At 52.0% G+C, this 20,108-nt stretch overlaps 1 protein-coding gene across 1 annotated transcript in view; it reads left to right on the forward strand.

Annotated features, from left to right (window-relative positions):
* Positions 1-691: 691 nt before the first annotated feature.
* Positions 692-20,108, forward strand: part of LRP5 (LDL receptor related protein 5) — a 145,260-nt gene continuing 125,843 nt past the window's right edge. Inside the window, exon 1 of the mRNA XM_036763316.1 lies at positions 692-977. Within this exon, the coding sequence (XP_036619211.1) occupies positions 923-977 (55 nt within the window). The 5' untranslated portion in view covers positions 692-922. The remainder of the gene's footprint in view (positions 978-20,108) is intronic.

The following is a 20,108-nucleotide window of genomic DNA, read 5'->3' on the forward strand; positions in this document are numbered from 1 at the left end:
GCTGAATGACAGAGGATTTGATGGCGGAGCTTGGCCTGCCAGAAGTCACTGGAGCTTTCAGGAATAGAGGTTGACATGGTCAGATCACCTTGACAGCTGGATGGAGGTTGGGCTGGAGACAGCAGACTTGTTGCAGGCAGGCCTGCCAGAATGCCACAGGAACAGTCCAAACAAGAGGTCTGCACCCCTGACAGTCCTGTCAGAGAAGCCAGAGCGGGGCATCGGTTAACATCGACAGGTCTTGGCAGCAGCTTGGTTATGAAGGAGGGGGAGAGTGAGGAGTTGGTACCTAGGTTTGGAGCCGGGGTGAAGGTGGTGCCCTCGATAGTAACAGGGGAGTTAAGAAGACGGCAGGGTTTGGGACAAGTTGAGTTTGAGATGTCCAACAGGCAGCTGGGTCTGCGGGATTGGAGGTCAACAGAGAAGTCCACTCGGGAGCACGGCCGGACGCGAGGTGACAGGCACGGCAGGTGGCAGCTGGCGGGCGCGAGAGAGCGCGCTAGATAGGGGCTGGCAGGCGGGGAGGCGGGGCTGGCGCGGCAGCTGGGGGCGGAGAGCCGCCTGGGCTCCCGCCCCCTCCTCCTCCTCCTCCTCCTCCTCATGAACGTCCTCCCACTGGGTTGGTGTAGGCTAGGGGGAGGCCCGCCGGGAGGGGGCGAGGGGAGCTAGCAGGGGGCGCGGGCCTCGGGGCGCCAGGAGCGCACGCTGGGGGAGCCGAGCTGCGCTGGGGACTTGGCAGCCGGGCGCACGAGCCGGAGCCGGAGCCGCAGCCGGAGCGGTCACAGGAGCGGGAGCAGGAGTGGGCGCCAGAGCAGGAGCCGGCCGGCCCGCCCGGGGGGACGCGCGGACACCTGGGCCCCCGCGGGCCGCGCCATGGAGCCCGAGTGAGGCGGCCGGGCCGGGCCGGGGCCGAGGCCGGACGATGGAGGCTCTGCTGGCGCTGCTGGTCCTCTGCAGCCACTTGGCTCCAGCGGGAGGTGAGTGGGGCCCCCGAAGCTTTGTCTCCTGGGGGCCAACTTGGCCGGGCCTGGGCCGCCGGGACCGAGCGCAGGGCTTCACGATCGCCGGGACCAGCCGCGGCCAGGGAGCGCAGCCCAGTCTGGAGCCGGGGACAGGGGACGGAGGCGGACGAGGGCGCTGCGGGCCCCCACGGGGGGATCCCGGATAGGCACACACTCACTTTTTGGGGGGTGCTGCAAAGGCTCTGAAACAATAGAACTTTGCTGGGACCTGCTCGGCGGCTGGACGGCCGGCCTGCTGCCTGCCTGCCTGCCGGGAGAGGGAGCCGGTGGCGGGTGGCAGCGCCGGGAAGCCAACTTTCGGGCAGGAGCCGGGCCGGGCCGGGCCGAGCTCAGAAGTTGGCTTGTGGGCCTGGGACGCCCCGCGCCGGCGGCCCGGAGCCCTTGGGGGTGGGGTGGAGCAGGGGGAGTTCAGAGTAAGGAAGCCTCAGGGTGGCCCCCCTCACACACTTTCTGGGCCGACACAAGTTCCCCGCACCCCACCCCGCGCCCCCGCCAGTGCCCGAGTGGGGCTATCCGGGCCCTTTGTCTAGAGGTCCCAGCCTCCTCCCACCCTGTCCCAGGGAGGCCGCCGCGGGACTCCTCTCTCTACGTTAGGCCGGGCCGGGAGGGAAGCCAGGGGCCCCCAAGCCTGAGCTCCTACCCCATGCTCTCCTCTTGCTTGGGGCTCTGCCCCCCACGAGGGGGGCCCTGGGTGTCACGGGGTGTGGCCCAGGTGCGCACCCCGAGGAGTCCAGGAAAGGTGGCAGTAAAGGTGCAGGGCACCCAGATAGTCTGCTGGGGCAGAGCTGGCTGCCAGGTACCCCTGGCCACCTGTGGAGAGCTCAGCACCACCTACGGGCCTCCGAGTGCCCCCAGACGCGTCGCTCCCTTTTTTTTTTTTTTTTTTTGTGCTGGGGAGGGAGGGACCCGCAGGTGGAAGGAGCCCACACTGGTGCCCAGCCCTGGCTGCCTGCTCTTCCTCGTGGCCCTGGGTTGCCAGGGTTTGGTACCCTCCTTCTAAACCTCGCTCTCCCGGTCCCCGCTGCCCTCCTTCCCTTAGACATGGGGAACCTGGATTATACTGGAAGTCCTCGCTGCCGCCTTCCCTGGCTTGGCCGAGGAACCCAGAGAAGTCCCCGAAGTCCTGCTCACCTGGCGGTCTCAGCTTGGAGGGAGGGTGTAGGTCAGAGGTCCCCTGGCTTCCCGAAAATGTGGCGAAATCTACACGTGCAGGGCCAGCTAGAAGCTGGCAGCCATGGTCTGGGGGAAGTCTGGCCCCTAAGATCCAGGTAACTCTCCAATAACTGGCTCCAGTCACCCTCTTTGTCTTACTCCTGTAGACCTAGCTTTTGGGGACCTCCAAGGTGTGGCCTGAGGGAGCAGGGTATGGGGGAACAATGGGGCTACCTGGTCTTGTCTGGGAAGCTTTGGGTTTGAGGTCCTAGGCAGCCCATGAGAGGGAAGGCCAAACCAGGACTTTCTGTCCTAGAGTCTTCCAGCCATCATCTCTCTCTCCTTCCGTTGTGTGAGCTTGGGCAAGTCACTTCATCAGAAGGTTCTGCTGTGGACCTATATTGGTACTGGACAGCTTCCTAGGCCAGGTTGAGCACCAACCCCTATCTTTCCCTAGTTCAGGCCTCCTCTTGCTGCTGGGGGAGGGGCAGTGTGCTGGAGGTCTCTCTGGCCTCAGCCTTTGCCCAGGGTTTTTTAGGACCAGCACTTGGGTGTCCTTTAATGGCTTTCGTGGGCATGTAAGGGTGCTTTTCTGAACCTGATTTGGAGTTTGCTGCAAGTTTATCTCTGTATCTGCAGAATAATGAGGGCTCATCTACTGCTTGTCCTGAGCTTTTCATGAGGTTCTATGCCCTGACCCCAAGAGCTGGGGGCAGATTCTTCCGGTGGGGATTTCTTATCTGAGAACAGGCATGCCTCGCCTCTAACGAGGGCTGATTCTCACTTTAGGAGGGGCAGGATCAAAGACCCACCAGGCCAGCCCGGGAGTCTCCTGAGGACACATTGGACAGTTTTGGTCACCTTTCTTTTTGATTTTAAGCCTCATGCTAGTCATTCAGGAAGCATTTGCTAAATACCTACTGTGTGCCCGTCATCTGGCAGTGATAACCACTGTCACAAGATGTTGTTCAGTGATGTCTGACTCTCCGTGCCCCCATTTGGAGTTTTCTTGGCAGGGACACTGGAGTGGCTTACACTTCCTTCTCCAGCTCATTTTAAAGATGAGGAAACTGAGGCAAACAGGTTGAAGTGACTTGCCCAGTGGCAGTGGGCAGATTTAAACTTGGGTCCTCCTGATTTCAAGTGGGGTGATGTATCCACTGCTCCACCCAGCTGCCTCCATCACACAGATTGGAAGCATCACACCTGGGTATTGAAGCCATGTCCTCTGATTCCAGAGTTGCCGTGCTTTCTCCTGCTTCTGTTTTCTCCTTTCTGGCCTCAGTTTGCAATCTCTAAAATGGGCACAGTTATGCCAATGGAACCTCCCTCACAGGGCAGGTAACAAGGCAGGGAGGTAACAAGCATTTATTAGGTGCTTACTGTATGCCAGGTATGGTACTAAGTATTCTCAGAGGATAGATACAGAAGGAAGAAGAAAGCCCCTGGCCACCCCTACCCCCAGTTTACAATTTAAGGTGGAAAGACCACACATACGAGAGAGCTAATAGTTGGGGCAGGGGAGGGGAATTGAGATTGTGTAAAGGAAGCACCTGGCAAATTTCTGAGCCCCACGTGAACATTGACACGTTAATTCTGTGGGGCTCAGAGGTGGCAAAACACCATGTAATCATCGTCTGCTTCCCAATGGGCCTATTAAGCGGGTATGATAGGGATTGCTATCTCCTTTTTTGGAGGGGAAACTGAGGCCTGGAGAGGAGAAGTGATTTTCCTAGGGTTGGAGTGAGCAGTTATCACTCAAGCAGGATTTGAATCCAAGTCTTCTTGGCTTTGAGTCCTGGAATTCTTGGGGCCGCTTCCTGGCTGTGCCACTTGAATCTTGTGACCTTGGGCAAGTCCCATCCCACCTGGGCCTCAGTTTCCTCAACAGTATGAAGGATGACAAGGTTGGCCCTGGAGGTCCTTCTGCATCCTCAGTCTAGTAACCTGTGTTCATATCCTTTAGAGTAAGGAAAAAAAAAACCTGCCTTCCCCCTCTGGTTTCCTTCTTAACCCACTGACTTTGGTCAAAGAAGCTCATTGTTCTGAGCCTCAGCGTTCTCCTCTATAAAATGGGGCTGCTAATACTCATTATACCCAACTCACTGTTTTGTTGTGAGACACAGATGTGAGTCATTTGTCTAAAAAGGCTTTGAAAGCTCTTTACTTATGGTTACAAAGTCCTGGGCCAGATGATCTCGTAACCAGTGTGACCATCCCCATTTATAGGTGGGGAGTGGAGCCTTCTATTGGTTACGGTGCAGCAGCCAGATTGGCTCACTTGCTGTTCTGATCCATGATCTGTGATGTTCTGATCTCTAGCCTCTATATGTTTGCCTGGGCTGCCCTGCCCCCACCCTCCCCACCCCATGCCGGGATGTTCTACTTCCTTTTCTCCACCTCTTGGAATCCCTACCTCCTTCCAAGGCTCTGTCCTATCTGGAGCTGCCCGATCTTTAGTGATCCTCCCCTCCCCACAACATTCCCTTTGGGTTTATATCCATACGTGTTGGTAGAATGCAGATTCCTTGATCAATGAGACATTTTGCTTTTCAGTCCTGAGTACCCAGCCTTGTACCTTGCATTCAGTTAGTGCCTAGTAAATGTTTATTGAATGGAACTCTATTGACTGCTCATAGTTTTTGAGCTGGGAGGGACCTCAGAGGACGCCTAGCCCAGCAGCACAAGAGAGGCTTGGAGCACTGGGGGTCAGGTCCTGAAGTCCCCCAAGTGGTTAGTATCCTATTAGCAGCTGGGGAGACTCCTGTGTATGTGCTGAACCCTTTCAGGTGGGAAGAGAGGGAGAGAGCCCTTCTTAACGTGAAGGTCCAACCTTAGTGCAGTCCATGAGTAAAGGAAGAGGAGAGAGAAAACAGAGGCACAGTGTGAGAGTGGGCAAGGCCATGTCAAAACCACGTATGCTTGCAGATAGAAAGCATGCCAAGCTTCTTCTTAGTGCCAGCTCAAGACTGCAGACTGACAGGAAGTTTGAGGCCTCGTGCCAGGCTGGACCACAGGGAAAGGCAAGAGGCAGCCCAAATTCCACCCTTTGGACCACTCGGTGCCCAGAGATGCCTGAAATGTCAGCAGAAAATGAAGTTGGGGACTGGATGAGTGCTTAAAGGAATATCGCTTTGGCTGGTGTGTGCAGGGGAGGGATTGGAGAGGTTGGAGGCTGGGATTCTGGGGCAGTACTAAGGAGGTCTCTCAGCAGAGGACCTGTGCTCCAGCCTCAATCCTCTCTGGCTGAGTGGCTTGGGCTGAGTAATGCCACTTTTCTGAGGTTGTTCATTGATCAATGGGCATACTAAGGCTTGCATTCTTTACCTCCTGGTCTTGAGGAAAGTGTTTTGGGAATCGTAGGGAGCCCTCTGTCCCTTCTACTGGCTTGTTTCTCTCTAAGGTTCGTCTTCCAGCCTCTTAACTGGTCCTTCTACCTTTGTGTGTTTTGCCTTGAGGCTGTGGGACTTGGTAGTCCTGGGACTTCGGGCAACTTACTTAATCTGAGAATGTCCAAGGCATCCCTCTCTGGCAAATGGGGTTAATAACAGTCTAGGGGATGACTCAGAAGATCAAGGGAATGAAGTCATATCAAGTCGGTAGGCATTTATGATGTGCCTACTGTTTGCCAGGCACTGAGCCAACCAAGAAAGAGGCTGCAAACAGCAGTGTTGTAGACACTGGGTAGGGTCACAGGTCTTAGGCTGAAGAAGGGACTTTCAAGGCCTTCTAGCCCAACCCCCCACTTAAAAATGAGATTGACAGAGTTGGGATTTGAACTCAGGATTCTGATGGCAAATTCAGCACTTTTCCCTTGCCGCTGTGATTGGTACCTTCCATTAGGTGCAGTCCAAATTCCTACACCGTCTGTGTATTAGTATGGAGAAAAGTGACATGTAGAATGATGATCCTGAATTTAGAATGAGGTCCTGTAAGATGGGAAAGTGCCCTCTGAATCCTCAGGGATAGAATGGCATTCACCTGAGGTGCTGCTCTGCTTTATATCCGCCCCTCCCCCAGTTCTGCTCTGGGTTCCATGCATCATCCATTTAGGACAATTTCTCTTTCTGTGAACTCATCCTCACAAGCCAGGGTTCTGTGGATACTGAAGAAGAGACCTGATGGTAAATGGCCATCATCTGCCTTAAAGAAAAAGAAATTCCAGGATAGACTACACATAGCTAAAATAAAATCCTTCTTTCTGGCAGAAATAGTCACTGGTCTCCAGCCCCAGTCATGAGCTAATCTGTTATGAGGGAGAATTTCTTTTTGCAATTTAGCTGGATAAATTTAGGCTCCTTAGTGGTTAAAAGAATTATGTTGCAACTTAAAAGATCTGGGATTTCATGGGTGTGGGCATTCTCTCTCCTGTTAATAATAACCTCAGCAGGCTTTCGTACATGGATTCATGGGCTGCTGTGGCCAAAAAAAAAATAAATCACCAACTAGTGGCCAATGGGGCGGGGCTGTACTTCCTGACCTGGGTTGTGCTGATCCCCAGGTGGCTGCCCCAGAGGACTGGCCCTGACCGTGCCCGAAGAAGCCTTTCCAGGCCAGAGGGGTCTGAGCCCTGGTGGCCCCAGGGGCCCCAGCTCTGACTGGGGGGGCAGAGCCCTGGCTGTTCCAGGGGCCCCAGCTCTGGCTGGAGGTGCCTGAGCCCTGGCTGCCCCAGGGGCCTGAGCTCTGGCTGCCCAGAGAGCCTGGCCTCCTCCTCAGGTAGAACCTCTTCCTGGCTGGGGGAGGGAAGTAACAGTACTCACAGTAACAACAGTGTTTAAAGTTCAGGAAGCTCTCTGACCCAGCTCTTGCTTGAACCTCTGTAACAACCGTGTTACTAGCAGCTGCTGTGGAGGTGTAAGACCAACAACGGCAGCACGCAGGAGGGCTGCTAGTGTGGATCTCGCCTTACTGTTGTAACCTCCCATCAGCCCTGTGAGCCGGCCGCTGCTGATTTCCTTGTCCCCCGTTTTACACAGGAAGAAACTGAGGCACAGAGACGAAGTGACTTGACCATATCGAATTCAGGGGGCCCTGATTCCAAGCGCAGCTCTTTTTGCTGCTCCAGGCCAGTGGCTCTCCAAGTACAGATTCGGAGTTGGAAGGGACCGTAGAGGTCATTAATAGTGATAAAGAACTGACCGTGTGCCAGGCACTGTGCTAAGTGCTTCACAAACATTATCTCATTAGCTCTCTACAACAAATCTGGGAGAGGGGTGCTGTTATCATTATCTCTATTTCACAGATAGGGAAACTGAGGCTGGCAGAGGTGAAGCGCTTGCTAGAGAGCGTCTGAGGCTGGACTCGCACCAGGTCCTCCTGACTCCAGGCCCAGTGCTCTGGCGAGGCAAGAGTACAAAGGAGACAAGGAAATAGCTAGGTCCATGCGAGATCCGTACAGACGAAGCAGAAGGTGCTCTGAGAAGGGAGAGTCGCTGTAGCTGGGGGCACCAGGAAGGCCTCCTGCAGAAGGTGGGCCTGGAGCGGAGTCTTGAAGGACACCAGGAAACCCAAGCAAGGAGGGAGAGCCTTCCAGGCATGGGGCACAGCCAACGCAAAGGCCTAGAGATGGGAAATGGGAGATGGAGCGCCCCATTCTGGGAACTTTGAGTAGGCCAGTTTGTCTGGAAAACAGAGATTGGGATAGAGAGGATGGAAAGGGAGGAAGGAACCACGGCTGGGAAGGGCTTGAAATGCTGCTGAACCGATGCCTTCTCCCTTTGCCATCAAGCCTTTTCAAAGTGAGATGATCCTCATGGAGCCCTCGCCCATGAATGCCACAATTGCCGTTATTTTGATCCTCTTCTTGGCAGGAAAGGCAGCGAGGAAGAGTGGATGGAGGGGGTGGCCTGGCCAGTGCAGACTCACGAACCTCAAGGCGAGGCGCGAGCTGGCCGGGTGACCTTTCGGTGTCTCAGGCAGCCGTAGCAGCAAGCACCCTGGCGTGCCCAGGATGGCTGCTAGCACAGCTCTTTAATTTGCTTGTCTAGGAAAGCTCGCTCCAAAGGGGGCTGACAATCCTACTTTTAATTACAGCCACAGGGGAAGGGTCAGCACCCTGAATGTCAGAGAAAATACAAGCAGAGAAATTAGCATAGAGACCCACAGACAGGGCTCTGACTGCCTGAACCAAAGCAACGTTGCTATACGCTTTACATACATCGCTGGCTTGAGAGAGCCTTTACCTCTGAGCAGTCTGGGTCTGAACATACAGCTACTCAGAGTCTCGACCAGCAAATCACAAAGTCCTCCTCATAAGCGAGCCCCCTAAGCAAAGTAACAACTCAGAGTACATATATATATGTATATATAAAACCCTCCTGACTCAGTGCCTAATCAACTTAGTACTAAAAGGTGTCAAAGCCTTCCTACAAACAAGCCTCCACTAAGCAAGCTTCCCTTAATGGGCTCCATGTGAGGCCTATTAATGGGCAGGGAAGATCTTATTACCCCATTACAGCAACTTAGGAGCTGCTATTGTGCCTCAGTGGAGGGACTGTGTACCTTGGGGACCTCTTCCCAGTGAGAAAAGCATGGGTTCAGATGCCCCCCCACCAAACAAAAAGAGCCTCCCTGCCTTATTATGAAAGACTTAGATTTGGAGTCTCGTGACTTGCAACTTATTCCCTGGGTGAATCTTCCTCTGTGGTCTGGCCACGATGACTAGCTTGGTGTTCGCCACCTACTGGGTTCCATCTCCCTGATTCTGCTTCAGCCACCCCTGGGCCTGGATACACACCCCCTTCATCTCATCTGAAGCACCCCTGAACCTGCTGCCAGATTTCCTCTCCCAGGAGACCTTACATGGTGGTTTTGTTATACAGATACAGATCCTATAGATAGATCTGCATATCTATGTTCACAGACATAAATATATACACACATACGAATATAATCTATATGTAAATATGTAAAATTTACATAAAATATAGAATTTGTATCTAAATATCTTTCTATAGGCCACACACCCACACACACCCACACACATACACACACACACAAATCTTCTGCTCATTAGAACGTAAACTCCTCCAGGGCAGGGACTGCTTCACTTCTGTCTTTGTGATACTAGCACCAGCACTAAACTCCTGGCACATAGTAGGTGCCTAATCAATGCTTCGATTGTTTCATCATCAGACATATCCTCTATCTTCTCTGTGCCTTTTTTCTCCTCCTTGAAAATAAGGGAGATGACCTTAGACCTGGAGACTTGTGAGGCTCTGAATGTTCTGCTGTCTCAGTCCTTATCAGCTCAGGGGGTAATTGGGGTGGTGCCTGATACCAGGAAGCTGCCTGGGCCGGCCCCACCCTCTTTGGGCCCTTATCTCACAGGTGAATTGCTAGGCTTTGCGCAGAGTCTATTCAGTAAATATTTGTGGAGGGAATGAAGAGAGGATGCCATTGGCCATATTCCTGACCAGGGGAACGAGGGCATGGGCCGGTGGACCGTAAGGGCTGGTGGGGTGGGTGTTAGTGCTTCAGAGGAGGGCAGGAAAGACCCCTGGCCCAGCTGGAGGCTGCCTGGGGGGTTACCCCACCCTGTACCAATAGCCAGAGGCTTGTTTTGAGTCCAGCCAGTTGGTTACAGGCTTGGCCTGGTCCTTGTAACTTTGCATCTCCTGACATCTGGGGTCACTTAGGCTAGGCTCTGGCTGTCCTAGGACTGAGCAGAAGCCATGTACTAACAGTGTGAACCTCAGCAACCCCCTCTCTGCCCCTGGGCCTCAGCTTCCCCCTGGAACATGAAGGAGCTGGACTAGACCAGTGTCAAGCTCCCTTTCAGCTCTAGGGGGATGCAGAAGAATTGGATTTGAATGAATGATGTGGGTTGAAAGCCTTCTCCCATCTGTTGCCTGTGTGACCTTGGATAAGTCCTTTCCCCCACCCTGGGCCTCAGAAAAATGACAGCAATATAAAGTCTATCATCCAGAAGCCTAGATTCTAAAATGCTCGGTCTGGCATTCAAGGCTTCTGCCTAACTTCTCCACTTACTCTCCCCAGACTGGCCTCTTGGTTGTCCTTTGCAGGAGAACTCACCTGTCCCTGGGGCCCACCCTGTGAGATCCTTTTTATCCTCTGTGCCTAACGAAGCCTTCCTACTCCTCACCACCTGGTCTCTTCCTGTGCAGAGACCCTTGTCAGGACATACTCTGGTACCCATTCATGGCAGCACAGCGATTAGAGGTGGAAGAAGGGGTCTTGGGGGTCCTATTGACAGATGGAGAAACTGAGGCCTGGGAAGCTGAATGATGTGCCCACGGAGCAAAGCTAGGATTCAAACCTGAATCTTCAGACTCCAGATCTGGTGTATCATTGTAACTATTCTTATGCCCACAGGTTCATGGCTCAAGGGGCCTGAAGGGGCCTTCAAGGTCAGTGAGTCCATACGTAAAGCGAGGGCTTTATCCCAAGGTCTCACTCGGGACCTTGCGAGAGAGGAAGCAAGATTTGAACCTGGATCCTCTGAGACCCCAGTTAGCTGTCTTTCTACAGTTCTGGTTGTCACAGAGCTAATACGCTCAGGGAGGGCAGGCTCTGTCTTTTTCACCTCTGTGTACTCAGCCTCTCATACAGTGGGTGCCCTGTACTCAATTACTGTTCAGCTGCGTCTCCCTCTTCCTGACCCCATGTGGGGTTTTCTTGGCAGAGATGCTGCTGTTTCCTTCTCCGGTTCATTTTATAGATGAGGAAACTGAGGCAAACAGGGTGAAGTGACTTGCCCAGGGTCACACAGCTAGGAAGTGTCTGAGGCCAGATTTGAACTCAGGAGGATTGAGTTTTTCTGACACCAGGCCCGGTGCTCTGTGCACTGCACCAGTTATTAGCTGTGCTTTATGTCTGTTTACCTATCAGCATTTATTAAGTGCCTACCATGTGGCAGGCCCTGGGCTAGATGCTGAGGTTACCCCAGGCCTGCCCTCAGGGAGCTTCAGTTCTGGCTTGGAGAGCTTGGTTGAGTTAACTACATCACTCAGTCCTCTCAGGAACTGTGTGCCTCCTCCAACAACATGAGCCGTAGCTGACGTTTCATGGGAAAACCAACGTGTGGACGTGTAAGTGTCCCTGGGGTATTTGGGCAGTGGGAGCGGCAGGGCGTGAGGTTCCATCGGGCAAGGTCTCCCATCCAAGAGGGTGCTTGGATTAATCTGGGAAGGAAGCTCGGGATCCAAGGAGGGGGGAAGCAGCGGGGGCTGCCTGGAGTCTTTCCTGTCCCCCTCCCCACCCCCCGAATGCCAGTGCCCTCCTTCCCAAGCCACCTTGCAGTTTAGCCTTTTGTATAGGGGTGCCCCTGATCTCAGCTGGGCTCCTCCATTCTCCAGACTCGGACCCCTGGGGCCTGGCACAGAGTAGGGCCTGAGTAAATGTGTGTGGATTGTGGATCTATCTCAATATGCAAGAGGCTGGAATCCTTCTGAGGGCAGGGGCTGCAGCTTCCTTCAGCTCCGGCCACTCCCTGCCTTCACCACGCCCCAGGAGAGTTTTCTACATGTGGCAGACATGTATGGATGGGGTTCTTTTTGGTTCAGTTTGAATTGAGTTGGGTGCAGGGTTCGCATCCTGTTTCAGACACTCAGCAGCTAGCCTTCTCCTCTCTGAACCTCAGTTTTTCTGTGTAAAATGAACATATTAAAAGCTGCCCCATCTAGTGGCTGCCAGGGAAGCCTGCCATGAGCCCTAAAGCCTACAGAAATGAGGGCGGTTGTGTGTTGAGTGCAGAGAAAAGCGGAATTTGGGAAAGAAAGTAAATGCTGACAGCATCAGGTATTCAGTCAGCAAGCGTTTATTAGTGTGCCAGGCCCTGTCTGCCCTCCAGGAGTGTGGGTCTGGAGTCAGGAAGACCTGAATTCAAATGAGACCTCAGACACTTACTGAATGTGTGACCCTGGGCCAGTCACTTAACCCCTGTCAGGCTCAGTTTCTTCAAAGGTAAAAATGGGGATCATACTAGCTCCTGCTTCCCAGGGTGGCTGTGAGGGTGAAATGAGATAATGATTAGAAAGTCCTTAGCCCAGTGACCAGCTCGTAGTAGGCGCTATATAGATATTAGTTATTATTACCAGAAGAGGGTGTTCAGCAGCACAGAGGCCAGAAAGGTTGTGGGCTGAGGAAAGGCCATCGGGCCTGACAGTTAAGACGCCAGTGGTATTGCTGGACGGAGTCATTTCAGTTGAAGGATGAGTTTAGAAGCCAGATTGTGGAGGGTTGGGTTTTGTTACTGCCAGAGCACAGGAGAGTTGTCTGTTGGGGTTTGACTGGAGATCTCAAAGCTCAGGCCGTGGGGCCACTTGTTAGGAACCTCCTCAGGGAGATAGACTACATCGGGTGCCTCTGAGGTCACGTCCAGCTAGGAGATTCAGGGAGTCCTCGTTCAGATGAAGCAACAGGAGAAGAGAAGATTTAGGGAAGGTATGACTGGTATCCTCTACACTTCCAGGGCTGGTCACTGGGGACAGGGATTAGCCTCCTTCTTCTAGTCCCCAGAGGCCCAACCCGGAGCAACTGGTGGATGTTTCAGAGAGGCAAATATAGGTTTGAGGCCTGGGAAAACTGGACCAGGGATGTCAAATACAAAAGGATCCCTCCAGGCTGCCTGTTGACTTAGAAAACCACACATTAACATTATCTGCGTTGTATTTTTATTGATTTTGGTAAACATTTCCCTAAGACCTTTTTATTTTGACCCCGCTGCTCTGAACAATGAGACTGGTCCCGGGTGGGATGGGACTCTCCTTGGAGGTCTTTGAGCTGCCAGGAAGACCCCTTGAAGGGGTCTTTGTAGAGGGGTTTTTACTCTGCTGGGGGTTGGATGAGATGTTCTATGCGCTTCTAAGTCCTGAAGATCACAAGTCCCTTCATCTCGTGACAGAAGGGTTTATAGAAAGGGGGAGGAAGCAAAACTCTCCCTGGGTGGGCATTGGGCCCCTCTGGCTTTGGGTAGGCTGGTCCTCTGGGTGGTGAGCTTTGCCCCTTTCCCTGTCTGAGCTTGCTGTCCCAGCACCCCAGGACCCAGCCTAACAGAAGTGGAATTGGAGACCAGTGACCGTCAGTGGTGGTGTTGGCCCCCTGGCTCTTCCTTGCCCAGCACACACCATCTCCTGACTGGCTTCTTCATGGCTGGGCATTGGCTGGTCACCATGGCTGCAATGTTCTCGCTCCTTTCCAGCTTCTCTGGTTTCCTTTAAGACCCGGCCCTTCCTCATTCCCTCTCTCTTCCCTCCAGCGGCTAGTGTCTTCTTCTCCTCAGCAACTGCTTTCTGTCTGTCTGTATCTTGCATATGCCTACTTTTCTGCACATTGGCTCTCCCATTAGACTGAGAAGTCTTGGAGGGCAGTGATCTTGTATACTCTAGGTACATAGTGCTTAATAAATGCTCCTTTTCTTGAATCGCTGTGATAGGCACAGAGTGGGCACCTAATTTCGCCGCTGTGTGACCCTGGGCAAATCACTTTACCTTGCATGCCTCTGTTTCCTCATCTGTCAAATGAGCTGGAGAGGGAAATGGCAAACCCCTCCAGTGTGCCAAGGAGACCCCAAAGGGGTCACAAAGAGTCAGACACAACTAGACAACAGCAAATATAAAATATCTAGGCACTTAATCAATGCTTTTTGATTTGACAAACCAAATCCTGCTCCCCTTAACGCAGCAAAGCTCCCTGTTTGTCTCCGGTTAGCCAGGCCTGTTCCTTGACGCCCTCCCTTCCTGGGGCTCCTCCTGCCCTTAGTCACAGTTTATCACTTGATTATCTGTTCCTGCACTTTTTACGGTGTTGACTTTGCAGAGCCTGGCCTCCGTAGCCCTTGGCTCTCCCTGGAGGAGGGGCGCCCATGATGATTTGTGTTCATCTGCTTTTCTGGCAGTGTGAAGCACCAGGTCCTGGCGCAGGCTTCCTCCCTTCCCATGCCTGGATTGGAGCCTCCGATCTGAGATCCTGAGACAGGGACTGAGTTATTGGTTCTTGCTCTTCAGGCTGTTAAGTCAGCAGAGTCATAAACCCCAACCCAGGAAGTGTGTGGTTATGGGGTTACCCAGGGCTTTTCCTGTTGGGGGAAACCAGCAAGCTCTCTTGAACTATTTCAGGCAGCGATTGGATTATTGTTGCTGGATGTGGAAAACATGTGGGCCTGGGAGCTGGGGACCCTGGGTTCTAGGGCCTGCCCTGCCATTAGCAACTTGGACTCTGTATGACTTGGCCAAGTCTATGCCCCTCTCTAGGCAAGCCCCTTGTCTGGGCCTTAGAGGTTCGGGAGAGGGGAAAGCCACTTGGAACCTCACTTCAAAAGAGTACAGAATAACTCCCTGCTCCTTATCTACACCCATGGGGAACTGGGAAAGGCACAGGTCCAAGCATGCTGGACTCTCCTTCCAGAGGCCTTGGAAATAGGGAGCTAGCTGTGGCAAAAATCCTCTGATTCAGGGCTCAGGCAGGTGGGATTGTCAACAGGGTCAAGATTCAGATGGACGGGGTCAGTGAGTGAGATCACTCAGAACACATCTGGTTCCACATTTTACAGTTGAGGAAATAGGCCCAGAAGGCTCGAGGGACTTGCCCGATAATCCCAGCATCTCTATTCGTTAGGGAGGTGAATAAGGCTCCCTTTACATTAAGCCTGATGGGTAAAGGCTGGAAGACCTTCAGTGAGGGCAAACCCACCACCTCCAGGGGCAGCTTCTTCTCACTTTGCTCCAGCTCTCATGGTTAGGAAGCTTGAATCTGCCTGTCAGGAGCTTCTGCCACTGCTCCTGGTCCTAGCCCTCATTAGATGCCCTCTGCCCCTCACCAAGGGCCACCATCCTTTCTTTTCCGTCCTGATCCAGAAGTCCATGGCCTGTTCTTAAAGACCATCCATCTTCTAAACTGGCCGTTGACTTCCCAAATTTTCTTTTGATCGAAAACCTCCACCTTCAACAGCCAGCAAGGATGAAAACACCCCCTGTGTCTTCAATTTCTTGCCCAGACCTTTGGAAGCTCCCAGAGACTGCTAAGGGATCTCTGTTAGGAGGGATCTCTTAACTGGATCCTTGGGTCATATGGTCAGAACAGGAGGGGAGGACATTCTTCTCTGAGAAGGCAGGAATGTAGTAGGGAGACCACTAGACACAGAGCGAAAGGACCCAGCCTGGGAGTCCAAGCTCTGATGGTTACCTTGAGCCAAGTGGCTTCACCTCAGTTTCCCCATCTGTAAAGAAGACACAGTCATCCTTGCACTTTCCTGATCATGGGGCTTTTGTGAGGGCAAGATTTTAAAGGGAAAATGGTCTGTCAGAGAGAGCTCTCATTGGGTGGCTCGGGTCCTGCTCTGAACTGTGAGTGGGGATGGAGGCCAGCGTGTGACCTCTGGAAAGTCCACTAGACCGAAAACACGAGTCCAAAAGGGAGCATCTCATCAAGAGCCTGCGCTCTTGGAGAGTTGAGGTTTCTTGGAGTCAAACACTCCAACACGAGATTTGGGAGTGTTGCATAATTTGAGCATAGCCTTTACCCAATACCAAACATTGTGAGAAGAGTGTGGTCAAGTATGGAATGGAAGTGTGGAAGCTGAGCCCATGGAGGATCTCAAAAGCAAAACATTTCATGCATTTTTGTGTGTGTGTGTGTGTGTGTGTGTGCGTGTGTGTGCATGTGTGCTCTGTTGGCCATCTCCTCATTGAGGAATTTGTTCTCCAGACGAGAGGAGAAAAACCCAGCATAAAGGATGTGTATCCATTCATCATGCAAAGAAATATACCAATGAAAAAGATGCATTGGCTGTGGGTGGGAGATCTAGGGGTAAGGGTGGAAGGCCCTGTGTAAGTGTGTGTGTGTTCTAGAGGCAGCTGGTGGCACAGAGCGCCAGGCCGGGAAGACTTGAATTTAAACCTGGCCACAGACACTTACTAGCTTTATGTCCCTGGACAAGTCATGACACCTTGCTCAAGCTCGTTTTTCAACTGTAAAATGGTATGAGAATAGCACTTACCTCCCAGTCTTGTTGGAAAATCAAATGAAATAATATTTGTAAAATGCACTTTGCATAGGCACATAGTAGGCACTATATAAATACTTATTCCCTACCCCTCTCCGTCAGTATTCTGGAGATGTCGGTAGAACTGGAGGGCTGTCCAACACGTTGGATGGATTCCCTGTGGCAGGACATGGGTGAGAGTCACTCTCATTCTTGGACCTGCTGTTCTGAGTACCTCATGTGGCTCACCATGTCAGGCTGGCTCCAGCCAGTTTCCCTTTTCTCCTTACCATCTTCTCACCAGTTGTTGCCATTTGCTGGACACCCTTCCCTAACTCCTTCCAGTTCTGGAATCCTAATCCAATCAATATGGCCATTGCTAATGTCAGTCTACCTCCCTACAGTTCCACTGACTATCCTTATAACTTGGCAAACCAAATCTCCCATCAGTAGCTGTCACCTTCCTATATGTGTAATCTCCCTCTATTGGGATATAAGGCCCTTGAGGACAAGGGGTTGGCTTTTCTCTTTGTGTCTCCAGTCCTTAGCAGAGTGGTGAGCAAATAGTAAACACTTAACGAATGCTTTTTCATTCATCCGTTTATTGAAGATGATCAGGCATGGACGAGTTCTAATGTGCATCACTGTAGAGAAGGCCCACATCAGGGAGATTCCAGAGCCATTCTGAGTTTTCCTGCTACAATGATCTATAAAATATGAGGAGGAAATCAGTCTTTCCAAACCATTCTCCCAGTAGAAAGTCAGCCACTGAAAAACCACATGAGGACTGGTCTGTCTATTCTGGAGAACAATTTGGAACTATGCTTAAAGGGCTATAAAACTGTGCACAGCATTTGACCCAACAATCCTACTACCAGGTCTGTATCCCAAAGAGACCAAAGAAAAAGGGAAAGAACCCACATGTACAGAAATGTCTATAGAAGTTCTGTTTTGTGGTGGCAAAGAATCAGAAACTCAGGGGATGCCCATCCATTGGGGAATGGCTGAACATTGAACTGAATCCTATTGTTCCCTAAGAAGTGATGGTTTCAGAAAAACCTGGGAAGACTTGTATGAGCTGATGGAAAGTGAAGTGAGCAGAACCTAGGAGATCCACCGTGAAAGACTTATCTGCTCTGATCAAGACAGGTCCAAAGGACTTGTGATGAAGATGCTCTCTGCCTCCAGGGAGAGAACTGAAGAACTCTGAATGCAGATTAAAATATACTTTTTTCACTTTCTTTATTTTTCTTGTTTTTTTTTAACCAATTATTTTCTTTTGCAGTATGGCTAATGTGGAAATATGTTTTGCATGACTTCAATAATCGATGTCATTGTTTTGTCTTCTCAAGGGGTGGGAATGAGGGAGAGAATTTGGAAATGAAAATTTTTAAAAATGAATGTTAATTTTAAAAAAATGTAATTGGGAAATACTTAACAAAACAACAAAAGAAAAGAAAAAGCACATGAACAGAGGGAGGGAGCTGGCTTAGAATTCCAGAAGTGAGGAAAGGGTGCTAGCTTTGGTGTTTAATGAGTGTTTAATAAATTCATTGATTTAATAAATAAATTGATTGATACCTGAGTTTGAATCCTGACCCTGCCTTTAACTAAATGGATTGCTGTTCAGTCATATTGGACTTTTTGTGACCCCATGGACAATGTCACCCCAATACTGTTCATGGGATTTTCTTGGCAAAGATACTGGAGCAGTTTGCCATTTCCTTTTCTAGTGTATTAAGGCAAACAGAGGTTAAGTGACTTGCCCAGGGTCACATAGATAGTAAGTGTCTGAGGCCAGATTTGAACTCAGGTCTTCCTGACTCTAGGCCCGGCACTTTAGCCACTGAGGCACCCAGCTGTCACACCAAATGGATGACCACGGGCATTTCCTTTCAGAGCATTAACTTTCTCGCCTGTAAAATGGGAACGGTAATTCTACCTTTGCATGAGGACTGGAGACAACAGGAACACAGTGGAAAGAACAAAGAGCCTCCTTCGTTCAGGGTCTGGATGAGCGCAGGTTCAAATTCTGTCTCTGATCCTGTTAGCACAGTGGCTGGCACATATTGTCATTCAATCGTGTCTGACTCTTCATGACCCCGTTTGCCATTTTCTTCTCCAGCTCCTTTTACAGATGAGAAAACTGAGGCAAGTAGGGTGAAGTGACTTGCCTAGGGTCACACAACTAGTAAGTGTCTGACGCTGGATTTGAACTCATGAAGATGAGCCCTCCTGACTCCAGGCCCAGCCCTCTATGCACTATGGTGTCCCCTAACTGCCCTGACTGGCACATAGTTAAGTGCTTAATAAATACATTCTGTCTCTGTCTGTCCTTGTCTCTCTTGCCTCCTAGCTCAGTCTAGTCTCTCAGAACCTCAGTTTTCCCATCTTTAAAATGGGGCTCCCAATGGTTGTAGGACCCGCCTCTCAGGGTGGTTGTGAGGAGAGGATGAGGTCACGGATGGAAAGGCTTTGCACATCTTCAAGCCTGTGCAAGCCTTCGCTTGTCACTGTTATTATCGGACATTCCACCAGGCTCTGGCGGTGCCTCCTGCCTCGTCCCCTGCTTGCATCCTTCCCTTGGGGCCTCTTCTTTCTCCTGAGCGCCAGTCTGGGCTGCCTCTGCTGGGATAGTGCCCTGTACGTTCCCACACAGACCCATTGTCCTGCTTCCTTTTCCTCTGTATGCTGTGGGGCCATCATGGTAATGGGAGGCCGGGCTGTTTGGACAGGTGGGAGGGAGGATGTTGCCTCTGAAACCTTTGGACTGGGTTGTCAGATTGGAACCAGGGAGGGACTGATAAAGTTCAGCTTTCCTCTCCCTGCCAGCGATTGGGGGCTGCATTTGAAGGGGTTTGAAGTAGTAGCAGCTGCGGCAGTGTTTGAAATGCTGAGAGTTTCCTTGCTGGATGCTGCTGTCCGGCCCTGCTAAGGGCAGCCTGGGCATCCTGCTCCTCTGGCATAAGGAGCAAATAGCAACCACTGCCATCCAAAAGGGAAGTAGGGGCTACTTCCAGTCCAGCCTCACTGTGATACGGGGAGGAGTGTGCACCCACCCAAGTCCATGGCAGGCAAGCTCTATCCAGGCTTCATGGCTAGGAAGCTGTGGAGCTGGGATGTGATCCCAGGACCTCCGACTACATCGAGTGATCCTTTGGCCACTAGCTTACAAAGGCCCATCTGGACCTTTCTAGTCTAACAACGTTATAGAATTGCAGAATCTCTGGGTTGGGAGGGACATCAGAAGGCATCTAGTCTAACCCATATTGAAGTGAACGTGTCTTCCCCAATGGCCCCGACAAAGCAAGCACCCTCTAGGCACCTTTGGAAAGCCTCCAGTGGTGGGGAATGGCAGGGCAGTAGGGAGGACAAGAGGCCTCAGGTTGGAATTCTGGCTTGGCCTTGTCCTTCTCTTGGGATGTGGGAGAGGTTGTGCTGGATGGCCTCTGAGGTAGAGCAAGGATCCCGGGGTGTACCTGCTTGGGGACAACTCCCATCTTTGAGAGGCTCTCCTTTACACTGGCACCCAATTTGCCCTCCTTCATCTTTCCTGGTTCTGCTCTCTGGGGCCAAATGGAACATCTCCTGTCCCTGTTCAGCATAGTGCCCCTCCTGGGCTTGAGGACAGTCTTCATGTCCCCTCAAGAGTTTTCTCTCCTCTCTTTTGGCCTGGTTTCTAGGCCCATCCTATCCCCAACCTGTTCCCATGCTTGGAGTACTCAATACAATTGTGGTCTATGGCAGACCTCCCTCGGCTCCCACGGTTCCCACCCTCTCTTGGGCCCTTGTCACCTCCCCCTTGGGCTGAGGCTGTGGCCTCTTCCTAGTGTCTCTGATCTCTCCCCTCAAGGCCACCCTCCACATTGCTACCGAAGGGGTCTCCCTAAAAAGACCATGAATGTCACTCCAGTGGTTAAGAAGCCTTTTCTAACCTGGCCCCAGTAACCTTTCCAGACTTATTCCCCTTCCCTGCCCGGCACCCACACTGT

Source organism: Trichosurus vulpecula, chromosome 6 (assembly GCF_011100635.1).
Source record: "Trichosurus vulpecula isolate mTriVul1 chromosome 6, mTriVul1.pri, whole genome shotgun sequence".
NCBI lineage: Eukaryota > Metazoa > Chordata > Mammalia > Diprotodontia > Phalangeridae > Trichosurus > Trichosurus vulpecula.